This window comes from Oncorhynchus mykiss, chromosome 5 (genome assembly GCF_057628025.1).
Source record: "Oncorhynchus mykiss isolate SJ-2025 chromosome 5, ASM5762802v1, whole genome shotgun sequence".
NCBI lineage: Eukaryota > Metazoa > Chordata > Actinopteri > Salmoniformes > Salmonidae > Oncorhynchus > Oncorhynchus mykiss.
Window position 1 is genome coordinate 53,655,277 of NC_143026.1, and position 20,130 is coordinate 53,675,406.

At 42.7% G+C, this 20,130-nt stretch overlaps 1 protein-coding gene across 1 annotated transcript; it reads left to right on the forward strand.

Moving 5' to 3' along the window:
• Positions 1-11,131: 11,131 nt before the first annotated feature.
• On the forward strand, positions 11,132-17,765 carry LOC110524010 (PEX5-related protein-like). Its single transcript, XM_090236685.1, has 5 exons — positions 11,132-11,319; positions 13,111-13,329; positions 14,183-14,345; positions 17,054-17,343; positions 17,564-17,765. Exons 1-5 carry the CDS (start codon positions 11,132-11,134, stop codon positions 17,763-17,765), a joined length of 1,062 nt encoding a protein of 353 aa, XP_090092811.1.
• Positions 17,766-20,130: the final 2,365 nt, after the last annotated feature.

Consider the following 20,130-nt stretch of genomic DNA (forward strand, 5'->3'; position numbering starts at 1 on the left):
AGGGATGTAAACAAATTTGTGCCCAAAATCTGAGAGAAATGAGAGATACGTTTTTTGGGCGTATGGAGATTCCTGGGATCTTTTATTTTACATGTTGCATTTATATTTTTGTTTAAGTATAATGTATCAGTTCAAGTAGCCTATGTAGGCTACAGAGCGTCTCGTGTGAATTCTGATGTGAATAATAACACATTTACATTTTTTGTAGGGGGTAGATGTATTTTTCACTAGGTGAAAATCTGTTTCTTTACACCAATTGTTTTATTATATGTTCAAGGCAAGCATTAGGCTGAATATATGTGGTAGCTTCAGTGTCTGTGTGGTCCTCAGGTTACAATCTAAGTAACAGTATAGATTTTCAGTACTCTACACACCTCTGCAAATTATACATAGCCTAACTATAAAACGTGGGTGTGTCACGTTCTTTCAAAATCGAACCCAGAAGCAGACCAGGACAAGGAGAGTAGGAAGAAGGTGAGTATTTATTTACAAGTGAATGTGAATGGGTAGATATATCCAGGTGGCGTAGCGGGCAGCGGTGGTAAGTTGATGGGAGTAAATAGGTGGATCCAATGGGGTAGCGGAATCCTCCGACAACCAGGCGGGAATGGGGTAAATGATCCGGGTGAGTAACTGAAGACAGAACAAACGGAGGTAAGTTTAAGGCAAGCAATACGTAAAAAACAACAAAACAAATTCTATCCAACTTGAGGCTGATACTATGGCACAACATACTGTTCATGGCTAACGATCCGGCAGGGAATGGATGTCAGGTCAGAGCTTTTGAAGGGGAGAGGTGATGATCAGGACAGGTGTGCAGATTACTGATGGGATACAGGTGCGGGTGAACATCGATCTCCCAACAAGCTAATTCGCCCGGCAACCAAACAGGGTGCGTTCCAGGACACCGGAAACACACTCCAGGACAGAAACACAGGCAAACACAGACTCAGGAAGCGGGATTCGTGACAGGGTGAATGTACACTGGAGGAAAGTTTATCATTTTACAGTAGGCCTACAAACATCCTATTATCGGTTCACACCTTTCATGATGTGACAATGGTTAACGGGTAGCCTACAAAATGTAGACTATTGGAATATAATCAAATAACAAGGGCCCTATTGTGAACATCGAGTATCGCCAGCTGATATCTCGTTAAACAATCAATATGCGCTAAATTCACCCACAGCTGATCTCAATTGCAACCATTAATGGTCACATCATTACCGCTCCCTAAAAGATGATGTCGGTGTTACCTTAGTCAGAGATCTGAAGATAATGACGAAATGCTCATGTCTCCACAAGTGTAGGTCTGCATATTAAGCCCATATAAATGCATTGAGCTTATTCTGGACAAATTCTGGCGAGAATGAGCCATCTTGCTTCACCTCTTACTCCCTGCTTGCAACCAAAGTCTTTCAAGATATGTTCGCCCTCTGGTTGGTATCGTCATCGGAACAACTTAGTCCTTTTTGAACAGAAAGTACTTCCTTGTTTACCACGGTAAATCTACTGTGGCACTTTACCCGACACTTTGTATGAATGGAAACTAATGTTGGTGTAGCCTACTGTTATTTTATTTGTTTACTATTTATGCTATCCAAAAAGTTTATTGTATGGTCATTTATTTTCAAGATCGGGGGTAAAATATCCTTGGACTGTTCATATTTGAAATGTGTAACTAAAAGAAGTCATTTGGGGGATTGAGTTATTTGTTCCAGAAGGGCTTGGGCCAGAATCAAACCTATACCTACACAGTAGGCCTATGTGTGTCCCCTGAAGGGAGCGTCCAAACTGCTAGACCACCCCAGGCCACAATTAAACTAAATGTTGACAGTTCATGCATAAACTTAGGATACACTTTGCACTTGTATATCGTAGCCTAGTGGAGACTAATATCTAATCTTGTTATTAAGCTATATAAAACAATGATTGTTATGTATGGCTCCCTTTCAGATGATACATTTTTGTACTTTTAAATGTTGCAGTAATAGGACCTAGGCCTAGTGTTTGAGCAAGTGAGAGATAATATATTATTTTGATAGCAGGCCTGATCCCAATGACTCAACTGCCCCTGCATGGAGATAAAGAGAACTGCACATTTTCAAGGAATAGCAAGGCTCATTTGAATTTCCTGATGCCGCAGGAAAATTCTCCTTGACAAAAGAGTGATTAAGTTAAGATCTGACATCTGTAGCCTAAAGTGTCAAATTTGTCTAGGCAGGAATTTGATTGGCAAGTCATAGACATGTCAAAATGCACTCTATTTTCGGGTTTCTGGAGGTGTCGGAAACGTTTGCTCTTTGAAAGCAGATGACTTGCTCACTTTTCTCTTTGCTCACTGGCCCATGGAGTTATCGAGTGACATGCTTGGAGGTCTTTGGCCTCAGCTGTACCTTAGCTGTAAGGTGAGGGCTAATAGACATGGCCTGCATGCTTGGACAAAGTCAGACAAAAAAAGCAACAGCAGCACAACACTTCTCATGACCGGTTTCTGTCCAAATGAAGAGATTCGATACATGCCGCAATTTGTAACAAGCATTTGATGTAATTGGTGTTTTCTGACCAAGTATTTTAACTCTCATTTTGCCATGATACCAAAAAATAACTAGAAAGACAGTAGATCATGAGACACATAATGCACTATTTGCCAAATTCCAACTATAGGAGAGACACTAAAGTACAGATCTCACCAGGATGAAGTTCTCTGCATCCACTTGATTTTCATTTGACGGCACTTTACGATCCATAAAATAATTTAGAGAACCGAAAAAGAACCGAAAAATCGGCAATCCCTTGAAAGGTTGGACCATAAAACATGCTAGCAAGAATCACAACAGTAACAATCCGCACCTGGAGAATTACCCAGACCAGAAAGCTTCCCTCTTTCAAACATATTTCCCTTTATCTAGGAATGATCAAGCAATTGAGTTCCATCCTCCCAATCAAAACCATGACAAACAATTGGTCAGCATTCCACCACTACAAATGCAAGAAGGTGTGACCTAAGGAAAAGGTGTGGCCTCTACACCTGCTAGTTTGGCATCAAAGGATATGTAGTTATAACACCAATCGAGGTGGCTGTTTGTTGTGTCTAGAGCTTTGCACATACAGTGGAAATTCCTCAACATCAATCCATCAACTGAAAGGTCAAAGGTCTAGCAAATTTTTGACATTTGAACACTGCATTTACATGTAATGGTGATTAGTCACCTGAAGTCCATACGTTACACAACCCGCCAATGAAAGAGTGAGATGGAGGTGACATTTCTGTGGCAGGGAAAAGCAGCGTTCTCAAAGTATCAAAGCTACCAGTCCTCTGTTTACTAATACGCCCACCTTTCCCTTTCTCCCACCCTCAAAACACCATCCCTCCACAGTCAGACACAGAGTTCTGGGACAAGATGCAGGCAGAGTGGGAGGAGCTAGCGCGACGGAACTGGTTAACGGAGAACGAGCAGGCCCAGACCCCCTCCAGTGTGTCGCCTCACGAGAAGGTTACTATTTTTATCTTTGACCTCTGTTATCATAGTACGCTGTCTAAACACCCTGTTTAGATGCCAATTTTTGTGTTTCCTTTGCATGTGGACATGTTCTACTTAATGAAGGGAAATATAGCCTATGAACTTGATGATATACAGATTTACTGATTTAACCCAGTGCTTCCATAATGTTAGAGACAGGTCGAAATTTACTGGGGGGGCTAGTCCAACTCAAGGTGTCATAAAAAGAATGCATGACCCTCCACTTGTATTGTAAAATAAATTGAACACCCTCGACCCTCATAGAATTAACTCAAAATAAAGTTTATAAACACAGGGTCTATAAACACAGGGTCAAGATGGAGCGGGAGAACAAGGCGTATTCCTAACCAATTGTGGTTTTTTTTTATTGTTTCTTTGCGTTGTTTGTAACTTTTTTTTTTTTTTACTTATTTTGTTCATAATGTTGCTGCTACCATCTCTTATGACTGAAAATAACTTCTGGACTATGATTACTCACCACGGACTGGCAAAATCCTTTTTTTCCTTTGACGAGTCCGACAAGCCCGATGTGAGTGATATACTGCTTTCCCAGATCCCCGTAATTTGCGTGAAGAGAAGGCGGAGAAAAAGGGGCCAGAGGGCGGGCTGCCTTCTAAGAATTTGTAGACGATCGAATAAACCCCACTTCCTTCCATTCTGCTAGCAAACATGCAATCTTTGTAAAATAAAATCTATGACCTACGTGGAAGATTGAACTACCAATGGGACGTTCAAAACTGTAGTATCTTATGCTTCATGGAGTCGTGGCTGAACGACGACATTATCAACATACAGCTGGCTGGTTAAATGCTGTATCGGCAGGACAAAACAGGGGCATCTGGTAAGACAAGGGGCGGCGGACTATGTATATCAAAACAGCTGGTGTATGATATCAGAACAGCGGATGTACGATATCTAAGGAAGTCTCGGTTTTGCTCACCTGAGGTAGAGTATCTCATGATAAGCTGTAGACCACACTGTCTACCTAGAGTGTTTTCATCTGTATTTTTCTCAGCTGTCTACATACCACCACAGACTGATGCTGGCACTAAGGCCACACTGAATGAGCTGTATTCCACCATAAGCAAACAGGAAAACGCTCACCCAGAGGCGGTGCTCCTAGTAGCCGGTGAATTTAATGCAGGGAAACTTAAATCCGCCTGACCAAATTTCTATCAGCATCTTAAATGTGCAACCAGAGGGGAAAAACTACGGGCCACCTTTACTCCACACACAGAGACGCATACAAAGCTCTCCCTCCATTTGGAAAATCTGACCATAATTCTATCCTCCTGATTCCTGCTTACAAGCAAAAATTAAAGCAGGAAGCACCAATGACTCGATTAATAAAAAAGTGGTCAGATGAAGCAGATGCTAAGCTACAGGACTGTTTTGCTGGCACAGACTGGAATATGTTCCGGAATTCCTCCGATGGCATTGAGGAGTACACATCAGTCATTGGCTTCATCAATAAGTGCATTGATGACGTCGTGCCCACAGTGACCGTACGTACATACCCCAAACAGAAGCCATGGATTACAGGCAACATCCGCACTGAGCTAAAGGGTAGAGCTGCCACTTTCATGGAGCGGGACTCTAACCCGGAAGCTTATAAGAAATCCCGCTAAGAACCATCAAACAGGCAAAGGGTCAATACAGGACTAAGATCAAATCTTACAACACCGGCTCTGATTCCCGTCGGATGTGGCAGGGCTTGCAAACTATTACAGACTAAAAAGGGAAGCACAGCCGAGAGCTACCCAGTGACACAAGCAAACTACTATGCTCGCTTCGAGGCAAATAACACTGAAACATGCATGAGAGCACCAGCTGTTCCGGAAGACTGTGTGATCACGCTCTCCGCAGCCGATGTGAGTAAGACCTTTAAACAGGTCAACGTTCACAAGGCCGCAGGACCAGACAGATTACCAGGACTGGAACTGCGAGCATGCGCTGACCTATTGGCAAGTGTCTTCACTGACATTTTCATCATCTCCCTGTCCAAGTCTGTAATACCAACATATGTTAAGCAGACCACCATAGTCCCTGTGCCCAAGAACACTAAAGTAACTTGCCTAAATGACTTCCAACCCGTAGCACTCACGTCTGTAGCCATGAACTGCTTTGAAAGGCTGATCATTCCTCACATCAACACCATTATCCCAGAAAACCTAGACCCACTCCAGTTTGCATACCTCCCTAACAGATCCACAGATGATGCAATCTTTATTGCACTCCACACTGCCCTTTCCCACCTGGACAAAAGGAACACCTATGTGAGATTGCTATTCATTGACTACAGCTCAGGGTTCAACTCCATAGAGCCATCAAAGCTCATCAATAAGCTAGGACCCTAGCACGAAACACTTCCCTCTGCAACTGGATCCTGGACTTCCTGATGGGCCGCCCCCAGGTGGTAAGGGTAGGTAACAACACATCTGCCACGCTGATCCTCAACACTGGAGCCCCTCAGGGGTGCGTGCTCAGTCCCCTCCAGTACTCCCTGTTCACTCATGACTGCAAGGCCAGGCACAACTCCAACACCATCATTAAGTTTGCCGATGACTCAACAGTGGTAGGCCTGATTATCTACAATGATGAGACAGCCTATAGGGAGGTCAGAGACCTGTCAGTGTGGTGCTAGGACAACATCCTCTCCTTGGTGTCCACATCACCAACAAATGAACAGGGTCCAAGCACACCTAGACAGTCGTGAAGAGGGAACGACAAACCCTATTCCCTCACAGGAGACTGAAAAGATTTTGCATGGGTCCTCAGTTCCTCAAAAGGTTCTACAGCTGCACCATCGAGAGCATCATGACCGGTTGCATCACTGCCTGGTATGGCAACTGCTCTGCCTCCGAATGCAAGGCACTACAAAGGGTAGTGCGTATGACCCAGTACATCCCTGGGGCCAAGCTTCCTGCTATCCAGGACCTCTATACCAGGCGGTGTCAGAGGAAGGCCCTAAAAGTTGTCAAAAACTCTAGCCACCGTAGTCATATACTGTTCTCTCTGCTACCGCACGGCAAGTGGTATCGGAGTGCCAAGTCTAGGTCCAAGAGGCTTCTAAACAGCTTCTACCCCCAAGCCATAAGACTCCTGAACATCTAATCAAATGGCTACCCAGACTATTTGCATTTCCCCCCCTTGCCCCTTTTACACTGCTACTACTCTCTGTTGTTATCTTTGCCACTTCAGCATGCTTTTGTGGCACATTCGATGCCACGCAGGGCTAAGGTTCGCTGACCACCACAGACGAGCTAACTCTCCCTGCCTGTTTCATTACACTACGAACAGAGCCGGCCGCAGACAATGATCAGCTATGGGGGAATCAGATTTTCAACATTTATAAATTATATAAAATATATCTAACAAATTTTCCACCAACAGGTTTCTGTGCCGATGCACCACAACCAATATACAAAGGATACCAACTTTGGACACTTCAATATCATGGTTTGCATTTTCAACACCACAATTAATAGACTATGTCAATCTCGACAAACAGAAAATACTTCCCTATCCTACCTTGTAGGCTTACCCAGTATTCGAAGGCTTGGCAATCTCTGAATGTCATTAAACATTTGTGTTTTTTAACAGATTTCTTTCTTTACATTCATAAATTGGCCACTGCACAGTTTGGAATGATTGATTTTATTTGTCAGTTAAACAAATACATATATATACAAATATTTTGCACAATAACGTCAGGGACTTATTTTTTACATATACAATTGCATAGATAGACACATTACAGATATAGAGATGAAAAAATGCTCAACCTCCAGATGAGTATGAGGGGGGAGTTTAAGTACAATTCTTACAAGCTGGTTTGGCTGGTAGCTTATTCTTTAGATGTTTGGGGCTGCTGGTGAACCATGATGTCGTAGGCGTAATCAAAGTGACACTGGACTAGCGCACTTGCCCGAGTATTTAGGGTGTCTGTTAGCGAGGTTTCCATCCAACACTTTCCTGTGTTTCAATGTGTAGCATATGAAACACCTTGTAGCCTATTATTCTTATTGGTTTTTAGGCTAATTTCCTAAAACAATGATTGTCCACCTCATGGTTCAGCTGTCAGAGATTTGAGCACTGAATGTATCAGGGCATTGCATACATGGGCATATAGGCTTAGGTGTCCACTGCATGATATTAATATATTAATAAATATATAGCCTATATAAAAGGAAGAGAAGATTCGGCCTAACCCCAGAGAGATAGAGATATGCGACACCGACATGCTTTCCTTTTTTGACATATGACTACTGCGTCTGCTATACAGATGCAACGGTACAGAAGGCGGTAATTCATACATTTTCGATCGAAATATTTTGTGTAAAGATAAGCATGATATTCTTACATTATAGGAGTAACTCTGGTGGACCTGAAACAATCTTTGTCCCCTCAAGTTCAACTTTCGATGTCAGTTGGAGCGCCAGTGTGCACTATCATAGGTCTGCAGTAGCTAAAGCGTAATAATAGCCACACCGTACGAAACTTTCACAAACGTTTCTAAACTTTATTAGGGTAATATCAAAAGAAAGTAAAGGCATTGTTTATAGGGAAAATACGAACAGAAGAGCAAATGTAAACGAGGGGAAAAATGCACTAACCTCCCCTGATGTCTTCTTGGGCACCTGTATTTGGGGAGTTTCTCCCATCCTTCTCTGCAGATCCTCTCAAACTCTGTCAAGTTAGATGGGGAGCGTTATTTCACAGCTATTTTCAGATCTCTCAACGACATCCCTATGGTGAAGCATGGTTGTGGCAGCATCATGCTGTGGGGATGTTTTTCTGAGGCAGGGATTGGAAGACTAGTCAGGTTTGAGGGAAAGATGAACAGAGTAAAGTACAGAGAGATCCTTGATGAAAACCTGCTCCAGAGTGCTCGGGACCTCAGACCGGGGCGAAGGCTCGCCTGACAGCAGGACAATTAACCTATGCACAGAGCCAAGACAACACAGGAGTGGCTTCGGGACAAGTCTCTGTCTGAGTGGCCAGGCCAGAGCTTGGACTTGAACCCGATAGAACATTCCCATTCTTCTCTACAGATCCTCTCAAGCTCTGTCAGAGTGTCACTTCACAGCTATTTTCAGATCTCTCCAGAGAGATACGCCATCCCATCTGGTTTGCGCTTAGTGGGACTATCATTTGTTTTTTTCAACAGGACAATGATCCAACACACCTCCAGGCTGTGTAAGTGCTATTTGACCAAGAAGGAGTGTGATGGAGTGCTGCATCAGATGACCGGGCCTCCACAATCACCTGACCTCAACCCAGTTGAGATGGTTTGGGATGAGTTGGACCGCAGAGTGAAGGAAAGGAAGCCAACGAGTGCTCAACATATGTGGGGATGCAAGACTGTTGGAAATGCATTCCAGGTGAAAGAATGCGAAGACTGTGCAAAGCTGTCATCATGTCAAAGGGTGTCTACTTTGAATTATATAAAATATATTTAGATTTGTTTAACACTTTTTTGGTTACTACATGATTCCATGTGTTATTTTATATTTTTGATGTCTTCGCTATTATTCTACAATGTAGAAAATAGTCCAAATAAAGAGAAACCCTTGAATGAGTAGGTGTGTCCAACCTTTTGACTGGTACTGTATATATTTATTAAAATATTCATATCATACAGTGGACACCTAAGCCTATAGGCCCATGTATGCAATGCCCTGATACATTTAGTGCCCAAATCTCTGACACCTGAACCATGCGGTGGACAATTATTGTTTTCGGAAAGTAGCCTAAAAAAACAATACAAATAATAGGCTATAAAGTTTTGCATATGCTACACATCGAAACACAAAGTGGTTTTGTAATTTGTTTTTGGCTGTATTTAAGGACATGTAAATGTCACTCATTTGGCCAACATTGGCATTGGCTGCGCCAGGTTGAATCTGAATGTATATGGATGTCCATAAAATTTCTCAAATGTCCAGTAAAGGAAAATCTTCCCTAAAGCAAACTCTGAAATGGCATATTGTTTTTTGATGATTTTAGAATATTTGCATTGAAAAAATCTGTTGTTAACCTCGCTATAGACACCCTAAAGACTCGGGCAAGTGTGCATACTACTGCAAGTGCTTAGATTTACCATTAGGTTTGATAAAATAGTGCCCTGGGAGTTTTGCTTAAATATTGTATTCTAGAGGAAAGTTGCTCAGGTTTGCCATTTTTTTTTAAATACAGCGTCAGAGCGCTGACATTGCTGATGTTCCCGTTACTGTTATTTTTCCCCCCATTGGTGACAGGGCTACTACTTTCACACGGACAACCCCTACAAGGACTGGCCCAACGCATTTGAGGAGGGGTTTCGAAAGTCCAAAGAGGGAGATCTGCCCAACGCTGTCCTGTTACTGGAGGGGGCCATTTTACAGGATCCGCAGGACTCAGAGGTGAACAGGCACAAGGGGGTGATGAGACACAGGCACAGTAATCACACACATTTCCAGCATGACTTTCACACAGGACCATAATATACTGGCACCAACTGCCAATCAGCCTGTTCAGATAACACCATACTCAGAACTTCACAAATCATGTGTACGGTCAACACTCAGAGAGTGCTAAGTGGCCGTCGCTGATTGCTAGTGGAGGACTGGGAATTCTGTTAAATAGAGTGGTTTACTGTAGCAAAACTATGCTGTCTTCATCTCCCAATGAGAATTGTCAATTTTCCCAATGGGTTGAGTAATAGCTATTTTCTCAGCTTTTTCTCTCCTGCTCATTTCCTCTCTATTAACAGCAGCAGTAACAGCAGTAATCTCTTTACCGCCTCAGAGAGCCCACATTAATAGAAAACGGAACTCGGGAATGGCCTAAAATTATTCCACAGTGTATGGAACTAATATGATCACAAAAGTCCTCCTAGCGTGCTTGGTTGCTTATCGATCTGCTGCAGAGACCTCTGGATAGTTTGTAGCTAATGTCACCCTTACATTGATACTCACAAATTCAGTATCAATGTCAATTCACAAAATAAACCAGAATGCAGATTAACCTGCATAGATTATATGTTTCTTCAAAGAGGTCTGAAAGATGCATGTAAACAAGTCTGTTTGGATTGCAGATTCAGCTAGCTGTCCAAATGCAATCCTTGGATGGTATGGAGATTCAAAGTTGGGTTTCAGAACTTATCAGGTACACCTAATGAATTTGGTTGGTTGCCAAGTGTCTCGAGTGAGCCTTTGCAAAAGTAGTATGTGAAATATGCCCCGCAACTTGATCTCATTAATTCATTCTTATTGGCTCTTTAGAACAATACAATACCATGATGCATCATCTTAATAGGAAACCCCCAATACCAGAGTGAGGAGGAGGCTCAGCAATCCTAAATGAACTTGGCTGGCAGAACACTACTGTTTCTGTCAGAAGACAAACCTCAAAGCTATTCACCTTGCGATATTCATTTCGGCAATTGTATTTTGATGTGTCCTAACTTCACCTTAGACAAACTTCAGACAAAAGTTTGTATTGCAGAGACTGTTTGAGATACAAGATGCTTCCTGACTGTTCTGTTCTTTACCAACGGCAGAAGCGCCTGTGTGAGAGGTACTTAGAGCATTGACTGCGAGTGAGTCATCCTGTGAGTCATCCTATGAGTCATCCTCAGAGTGTGCTGACCTCTGCATCTGAACCACACCGTCTCTCCTTAGAGAGGGTGTTAAGCCCAGGTGATGACCCTGTTGTTCAATGCTCCCTATTGTCTCCCCAGGCTTGGCAAGTGTTGGGGACCACCCAGGCCGAGAATGAGAACGAGCAGGCTGCTATTGTCTCCCTCCAAAGGTAAGGAGGTGTTACTGCGCAACGTGGACCCATAGGCTTCACCACAAACACGGCAATACACTGCATGCTCTGTAGTTTCGAATATTCCTCAACTGTTTTAGAAATGTATAGCCATCTGTGGTAAACCGTGGGGTGTTGGGTTGAGCGTGCAGAGATCAACACAGAGACCGGGAGGTTTTAGTCAGCAAACACGACTTTACTAGGCCATAAAATAAACAAAACAAAGAAAATCACGTGGGTTTTGCTTGGTCCTTCTTCTCAGCTTTGGCTCTGTGGCAGTCTCTCCCGGTTCTCTGCCGCGGTGTGCCACAGTGCTCCTTTTATGTGGCCTCCGTGGCTGGTTAGCACTTTCCCCTAATTACCTCCATTTGGAGCCATCTGTGTCGGGGGTCTAGCTTGTGTACTCCCAGCAGAGGGAGCCAACGTTGCAGCACGAAACTCCCCTCTATTACCACCCCCACCCCCGGGGTAAACCTCCCGGGATGCCACATATCTTAGATGAAAACCATTTTTTATGTTAACGTTAGATATTGTATCGAAGGTATTCAAAGGCCTGTTCCTGGGCTAAGCTACTACTACATTTTATCAACTGGCTCGGTCTACAGGCATGAAAAAAATACATTTTAGTGGGGTTTTTCTCAAATATGTTCTAGTGGATTCTATCAGAGAGCCAAAGGTGTCGGGCTCCACAAGTGTAAAGATGGCCCATTTTATATTACCTTGTCAGAAGGCACGCTCGGTCTGTAGATAGGATAAGCAACGGATCAAACAACAGCTTGATCCATCTGTGAGAATGTAAACACTGACAAAGAAATCAAAAGAGACACAGAACAGCAACACAGACAGTACTTTTATGCTCAATGCACATTCACAAATTGCTGATCCAATTAAATGTGCATTTCATAAGATCCTAGGCCGGTGCTTGGATTTCATTCACTGCAGATGAATGCAACCATCTTGTATTAAGGAACTAAATTAAATCAAGTGCATTTGGGTTAATTAATCATTGGTGTTAAAACCAATGGTTTAAAACTAACGCTTTTATATAATCTCCTCAGAATGACTCATCTCCTGAAATCCAGCACTGTTCTGTTATTAATACCACACTGCTTTTACATTGTGTTTTTGCTGACTTTTAGTGTAGCCCCATTGTTGATGTGTATTCCCGAGAAGCCTGGATTAGAGAACTCTGAGGGGAAAAAAGGAAAGTTGTCGCAGATAACATGTTATTCTTAAAAGATGAACGGAGCTTCTGCCCTGTATACCAATTGTAAACTAACTTTGTATAACAGTCAGAGACCCATGGCACAGTAGCAAGTCTGCCATAAATTATTTGGTTTTCCTGAGAGAACAAGGAAGTTGTAGCACCGACTGTCACAAATCTCAGTGGAACATTTGATGAAAGCCAAATCTGGGTTTGGCTCTTCCCCGAGTGCTCGCTAATCCTTGTTGTTCCTCCAGCATAGCTCTTTTGATATCTCATAATAATTCATAATTCTAGTTCTGATGCAACAGCAAAACTGCGAGCAAGACAAAACTTTTTCTAAGTTGAGAGTAACAATGACAATTGCAAGCCCCAATGTAACTCCTATGAACCAAATGCTTTTTAAGGCAATATGTTAGCCTGGGATACTTGCATGTCACCCCAAGAGGGGACTGGTCCTTGCCACCTGACCCCAGCCTCCTGATGTTCCTTAGCTGTGGCCTGTCCAAATTAGTGTCCGTCAACCGCTTTGAAGTGCTCACTACCCCCATTCACCCGCTCTTCGCCCCCTCTCTCTGTATCTCCAGGTGTCTGGAGCTCCACCCTAACAACCTCCAGGCCCTCATGGCCCTGGCGGTGAGCCTGACCAACACGGGCATGAGGCAGGATGCCTGCGAGGCGCTGCTGTGCTGGCTCCGCCACAACTCCAAGTACAAGCACCTGCTGAAGGGCAAGAGACACCTGGCGGGCTCCCCGGGCTCCCAACGTAGGATGTCTCGTGTCTCTACTGTGGGCAGGAATGAGAGGTAGAATATAAGGACCGGATAGCACTAGCAAAGATCCCATAGGTGTAAGTGCATGCTCATGTTGTAGGAGAATCGTATAAGACTACAATATCCATATTTTCGCCAGAAAGAGGAGAGATGCAGGCCATTCAGGATTACACAGTTAACATTGGAGAAGTATGCTCCAGGGCACCTTCATTCAAGAGCACTAAATCTGACATCTATTACTTTAAAGCACATTGCTGGCACTCTCTCTCTCTCTCCTTTACAATCTCTTAGCCTGAGCACTGTGACAATATTACGGAATGGCTCATTCATGCATATTTTATGCTACGGTGTGCTTTATTCTCCTGCTCAGTTATGTTATTTTTAACAGTTTCGTTTTAGAAACTCAGGTTGTTTCAGTGCAATGACTATTACCTCCTTTCGTAAATGAAAGGAAACGTTATTTCAAGGCTTTTCAACCACAGCTGGTGTGGGTGTAATTTTCTTGCCGATCGAGCAAGCATGCTTTCACTTGTATTCAATGTTAAAACGACCACAATTCAGGGTGCTCTTTCCTTTTAAAGGCATACTTTAAGGTGTCACATGAAAATAATTATCATTTAGGAGCCTATATAATGAATTCTCCAATGTATAGGAAAAACATGACTATCAAATCCTCTATTCAACAGTGAGATGCAGGTGCAGCCCCCTCTAAATCTCTCTCTCTATCTTCTCCCTTCCCCTGCACACAATCGGTGTGGAAAATGAATAAAGTGGGCGCAGGGGGACGAACAGCGCTGTGGCAGGACTCTCTCAAGAGCATTACTCTGCTGGTTGCCAGTGTGTCTCCACTCCATTTAGGCTCTAAGCCAAGTTTGTCTGCCCACAGCTCCCTATTGCTGGAGGTCAAGGAGTTGTTCCTGGAGGCCGCCCAGCACAACAGGGATACCGACCCGGACCTGCAGACGGGCCTGGGCGTGCTGTTCAACATCAGCGCTGAGTTCAACAAAGCTGTGGAGGCCTTCAATGCTGCCCTGTCAGTGCGGCCTGAGGTAGGGGGGCAGTGTAAAGACTTTACACACAAACGTGCGTATGAACGCACCCACACACACACACACTGATACGCCTACTATGCGCATGCATGCACACACACACACACACACAGATGACTGATCAAGGTCACGAATCCCCCAAAACACGACCCAAGATAGCGAGAGAAAGGGAGAGTTCATGCAAACAGAATCACTGAGGCACACCAACCTGTCACACAAATCACTGAAGCACTTCATCCCAAACTTGAGAGAAATCCACTCTCATGAACTCCTGATTCACCCTCCCTGCACTACAGCCTCTGTTTGCCGCTCAAGCTCCTATCCTTTAACACTAGGAGAGCAGAGAGCTTTGACTCAAAACAAATGCACTTTATTAATTACTCTGCCATTTTGTTACTGTGCTTTTTTCCACATTGTTGTTGTGTTACAGCCTGAAATGAAAATGGATTAAATAGTGATTTTTTGTCACTGGTCTACACACAATACCTCATAATGTCAAAGTGGAATTATGTTTTTAGACGTTTTTACAAATTGGTAAAAAACGAGAAGCTGAGATGTCTTGATTCGATAGCATTCAACCCCTTTGTTATGGCAAGCCTAAATACGTTCAGGAGTAAAAATGTACTTAACAAGTCACATAGTAAGTTGCACGGACTCACTCTGTGTGCAACAAGTGTTTAATTAACATGATTTATTTTTTTTACGTCTACCTAATCTCTGTATCCCACACACACTGTACAATTATCTGTTAAAGCCCCTCAGTCGAGCAACGAATTTCAAACATAGATTCAACCACAAAGACCAGGGAGGTTTTCCAATGCCTCTAAAAGAAGGGAACCTATTGGTAGATGGGTAAAAAAAAAAAGCAAACATTGAATATCCCTTTGAGCATGGTGAAGTTATTAATTACATTTGGATGGTGTATCAATACACCCAATCACTACAAAGATACAGATGTCCTACCTAACTCAGCTGCCGAAGAGGATGAAAACCGCTAAGGGATTTCCCAATGAAGCCAATGGTGATTTTAAAACAGTTATGAGTTTAATGGATGTGATAGGAGAAAACTGAGGATGGATCAACTACATTGTAGTTACTCCATAATACTTACCTAATTGACAGAGTGAAAATAAGGAAGCCTATAGAGAATAAAAATATTAAAAAACATGCATCCTGTTTGCAACAAGGCACTAAAGTAATGCAACAAATGTGGTGAAGCAATTAACACTGTATTCAGGACAAAGTTATGTTTGGGGAAAATTAAATACAACACAGTACCACTGTCCATATTTTCAAGCATAGTTGTGGCTGAATCATGTTATGGGTATGCTTATAATCATTAAGGACTGGGGAGTTTTTCAGGATAAAAAATTTACCAAATGGAGCTAAACACAGGCAAAATCCTGGAGGAAAACCTGGTTAAGTCTGCAGATACTGGGAGAGTAATTCACCTTTCAGCAGGACAATAACCTAAAAAACAAGGCCAAATCTATACTGGAGTTTCTTACCAAGAAGACAGTGAATCGTCCTGAATGTTACAGTTTTGACATAAATCTACTTGAAAATCTATGGCAAGACCTGAAAATGGTTATCTAGCAATGATCAACAAACAATTTGACAGCGCTTGAATAATTTTTAAAATAATAATGGGCAAATATTGCACAATCCAGGTTTGGAAAGCTCTTAAGAGACGTACCCAGAAAGACTCACAGCTGTAATCGCTGTCAAAGCTGCTTATACAAGGTATTGACTCAGGGGTCTGTATTTAATTTTCATTAAATGTACAAAATTGTCTAAAAACACATTTTAACTTTGTCATTATGGGGTGTTGTGTGTAGATGGGTGAATACGATAGTGTTCTTTGAAATAAAATATGTTATATTCTAAGACCTTCATAGACACAATCAAATGATTTTTTTTGCAATACCATACCTGACTGTAAGAATGTTGATGTTAAAAAAACGAAGTGGGGTCCAATGAGGCTTTTCTTATGTCAACCCTGTCCTGCAGTGGTGAGCACATCAGCACAAAAGCCAAAGCGCACCGTATCAGGCCGTGTCCCTGTATACGCAGATATAGCCCCAGGTGGGAGACGCGTATTCAACGAGAGGACTGACTTAATGATGCAACTGAACCGTCCTCAAAGGATCCATGGAACTTCAGCGTTGCTCGGTTTTCACAGGGTGTTTTGCCATGTGAGGTAGAAATAATGTACCACGGAGCATACAAGCCCAATCACACCACAGTACCTAAATTACAGTCATTTACACACCAAAGATACAGTGGAAGAACAGGCGCATTATGTACTGCTCTCAAAAATCCTTTATTGTAGTGTCGAAATTGACGTTATATCACAGACAAAATTCTACTTAATTTAACTTGCAATACTTCTCTACCAAAGCAGGCACTGTTAGTTTCTGATTGGACTTCGCATTACATTACACAACAATCATTTGCAACAAATATGTTCCAATACTAAACCATTTTAGTGATGCAGTGCCTGATGGAGTGAATCACAGTGCAAAAAAAATCTGTGGTTCGTTGGCCCCAAATCTGCCAACAAACCACATACGCTCAGTCGACAGTTGCCATGTCTGACCATGTCTGACACTGTCTGAAACCAAAAGTCAAAACCAACCACTATACTTACTATGTGTCACCATTCTCCCCTCCGGTGTTGACTCCTTCCCCCTGTCTGTCTCCTCTAGGACTACCTGCTGTGGAACCGCCTGGGTGCCACGCTGGCTAACGGGGACCGCAGCGAGGAGGCAGTGGAAGCCTACACCAGAGCCCTGGAGCTCCAGCCGGGTTTCATTAGGTCCCGCTACAATCTGGGCATCAGCTGCATCAACCTGGGAGCACACAGGTGGGTGAGCAAGGGGGCAAGGGGTGGTGGTGGTGGTGGGGGGGGGGGGGGGGGTCGTCTAACTGAGAGCCAGCTGGTGCTCTCGGACACAGCACCTGGCACCGCAGCAGAAGGCTTTGAGTTTCTGCTCTGGTAGAGTCATTGGAGGGGAGTGAGGCAGAGACACTGAATTACATTGAGCCTAATAATGCTCTCTTACTCTTGAAGTTCAACCACTGTAATGTTACAAGTATCAGCAAAGTCCCTTTTAATATGTCAAACATCAGCCCTGAACCTAGTAACACTCGCTCTAATGTAATGATAGCAAACAAACACAAGGTTCTCTAATGGTCAAGTCTTCCTCATCTTTTAGGGAGGCGGCCAGTAACTTCCTAACGGCCCTGAGTCTGCAGAGGAAGAGCCGGAGTCGGCAGCTCTCGCACCAGGTCATGTCGGGGAACATCTGGGCCGCCCTGCGGATAGCCCTGTCCATGATGGACCAGCCGGAGCTCTTCCAGGCGGCCAACATCGGAGACCTAGACCTACTCATGAAAGCCTTCAACCTGGACATGTGAGTGGAGATGAGCCATGGAGACAAGGCTCTACTCTCCTATCAACAGCCAAGAATCCAAAGTGTACAGATGGAAAGAGCGGTTTTGTCCAGTTGATGACTAGTGTGTGGTCTGTTTTTGCACGCACTACAAGAATTTGCCTAAGTACCTCTGCAGTCTTGAGTACTGCATGTGCTCGAAGAAGAGACTATTTTGCGATGGATTTGCACTGCAATTTGTGATTTTTCCAGAAGATCACAAGGACGGGCAAAGATTGTCCAAGTAGGGTAGAGTGGGGTAAGTCATGCCAATGGGTTGGTTGAGCCACCCCTTGTTTCTAGGAAACCAGACACAAAATGAATCATGTGACCAAATATTTAGGACAGGGTTATCATCTCATGAAGTCTGTGAAGAAAGAAAACACATGGAACAAGTGGTAAGGAAGTTAGGTCCAAGAAAACGATTTTCACAAAGTCAAATTAATGTATTATTATAGGTTTCATGATGCTTGTATGTAAAACAAAGTAGATAGTTTTAAGACTGGTTTATACATCAGTTTGGGTCTCTATGAGCTACAATATGAGGTCCTTAACCTAGCATGAAAGTGCATCAACGTAGCTGTGTGGCCTAATATAGTCAAAATGGTTGCTTTGGGGTAAAGTTGAGCCAATGGCTAATCAATACATCCCATACAAATGATGCATAGTATTTTGTCAGTTGTATGCATAATATTTTTGCAATTTGTCATGCATATGAACTCGATTTCTATTGTTACAGAGCAGACATCATCATGCCCTGTGTATACAAGCGTTTTTTTTAAAAGCAGGGATCTGGCCCCTCGAGGTTCTTGAAAGAGCAGCCAAGGAAGTGAGAGAAGGGACGAAGTCTATTTGAGCAGCAGCAAGGGATGAAAAAAAGACACGTAAGACAAAAAAGAAAACAAAGATTTACCTGTGTGCTATGATAGAGTAGCAGAGGCACATAAAGGTCTTGCCTGATGACATGGAGTCTGAGCTTGCTAAACAGACCCATTTTATGGGCTTAGTAGCCTCAAATGCAGAGAACTTGCTTACGAATTGGTACATCGAAACAAAATCCCAGTCTCTGACAATCTTACCCCAAGGTGTTTCCACTCACCCTGTCCCCTTGCTAAATTTACCCCATAAGTTATGCCAAGAGACCATTTTTTTTTTACATTCTGTTTTCAAAACATACTGTATGTTTACATGAATTCAGATTTTTCTAGGGATACACAACATCCTGAAATATATAGATATTTTGACAAAGTGATGCTGAATGTAAAAAAATGGCTCAACATACCCCACTCTCCCCTAATGCCTTAAAGAACACCGAACACCGTGGCACTGAGCTAGAGAGAGAAAGTGAAATGCTGAGAATACTGTTGCTGAGCAGTGTTGAGGTTTGACAAAAACCTCCTTCCTCATCCAACTACAGTACTTTCAGAGTGTTCGGATTGTCACACCCATCGACCTACAGAAAGGATTTAGTGAGTAAAATCAAGACTACACCATAGGAGGACTCAATCCGTTTTCATCAGAAAATCAATAGATCCTTTTAAGAGGTGGTTTTATCCTCTTTTAATTAAGGGAGGGAAAGCACTGCATGGAGACTAAAGCATTTCCCCAAAAATAATTCACAAACAAAAGTTTTGAATTCTTTAACTTTTCTTGCACTTTGAAAACAAACTGATAATTTCCTCCTATCTTAATGAAATCTGCAGATTGTAAAGCCTTTACTCGAAACGCATGCTAAAACAATATAAACATTCACACATTTTTTGTAAGTCAATTTCAGATTAATTTTTTACTTCCTTTAATACTTGGCATCCTCCGAATCCTTCATGTTTTGTGGTGTGCTCAGCTCCTCATTATATTTGCCAGGTTTTCCCTTACTCTTTCATTGGTTAGATTTTTTTTTTCACTCAGAGCTGCATATGTACAGTACTTCACGTGTCAGAAAAACACATTCTGTTGAATTTGTTCAGGTTTGTGCTTATGGCTGGGATGACATTCAATCTATTCTCTCATGTCACATTGCTAAATCAAAAGATTAAGCTTTGTAGTGAATGGATTGGAGGCATTCCACAATTTTCTAGAAGACAGCATCTTTGTGTAACATCTTGTAACACCTCAAAAGGTTACTAAACATGACAACATCTCATGTTAATGTCAGGTTTATCGAAACACAGCAAAAAAAAGAAACGTCTTCTCATTGTCAACTGCGTTTATTTTCAACAATCTTAACGTGTAAATATTTGTATGAACATAAGATTCAACAACTAAACTGAACAAGTTCCACAGACATATGACTAACAGAAATTGAATAATGTGTCCCTGAACAAAAGGCGGGGTCAAAATCAAAAGTAACA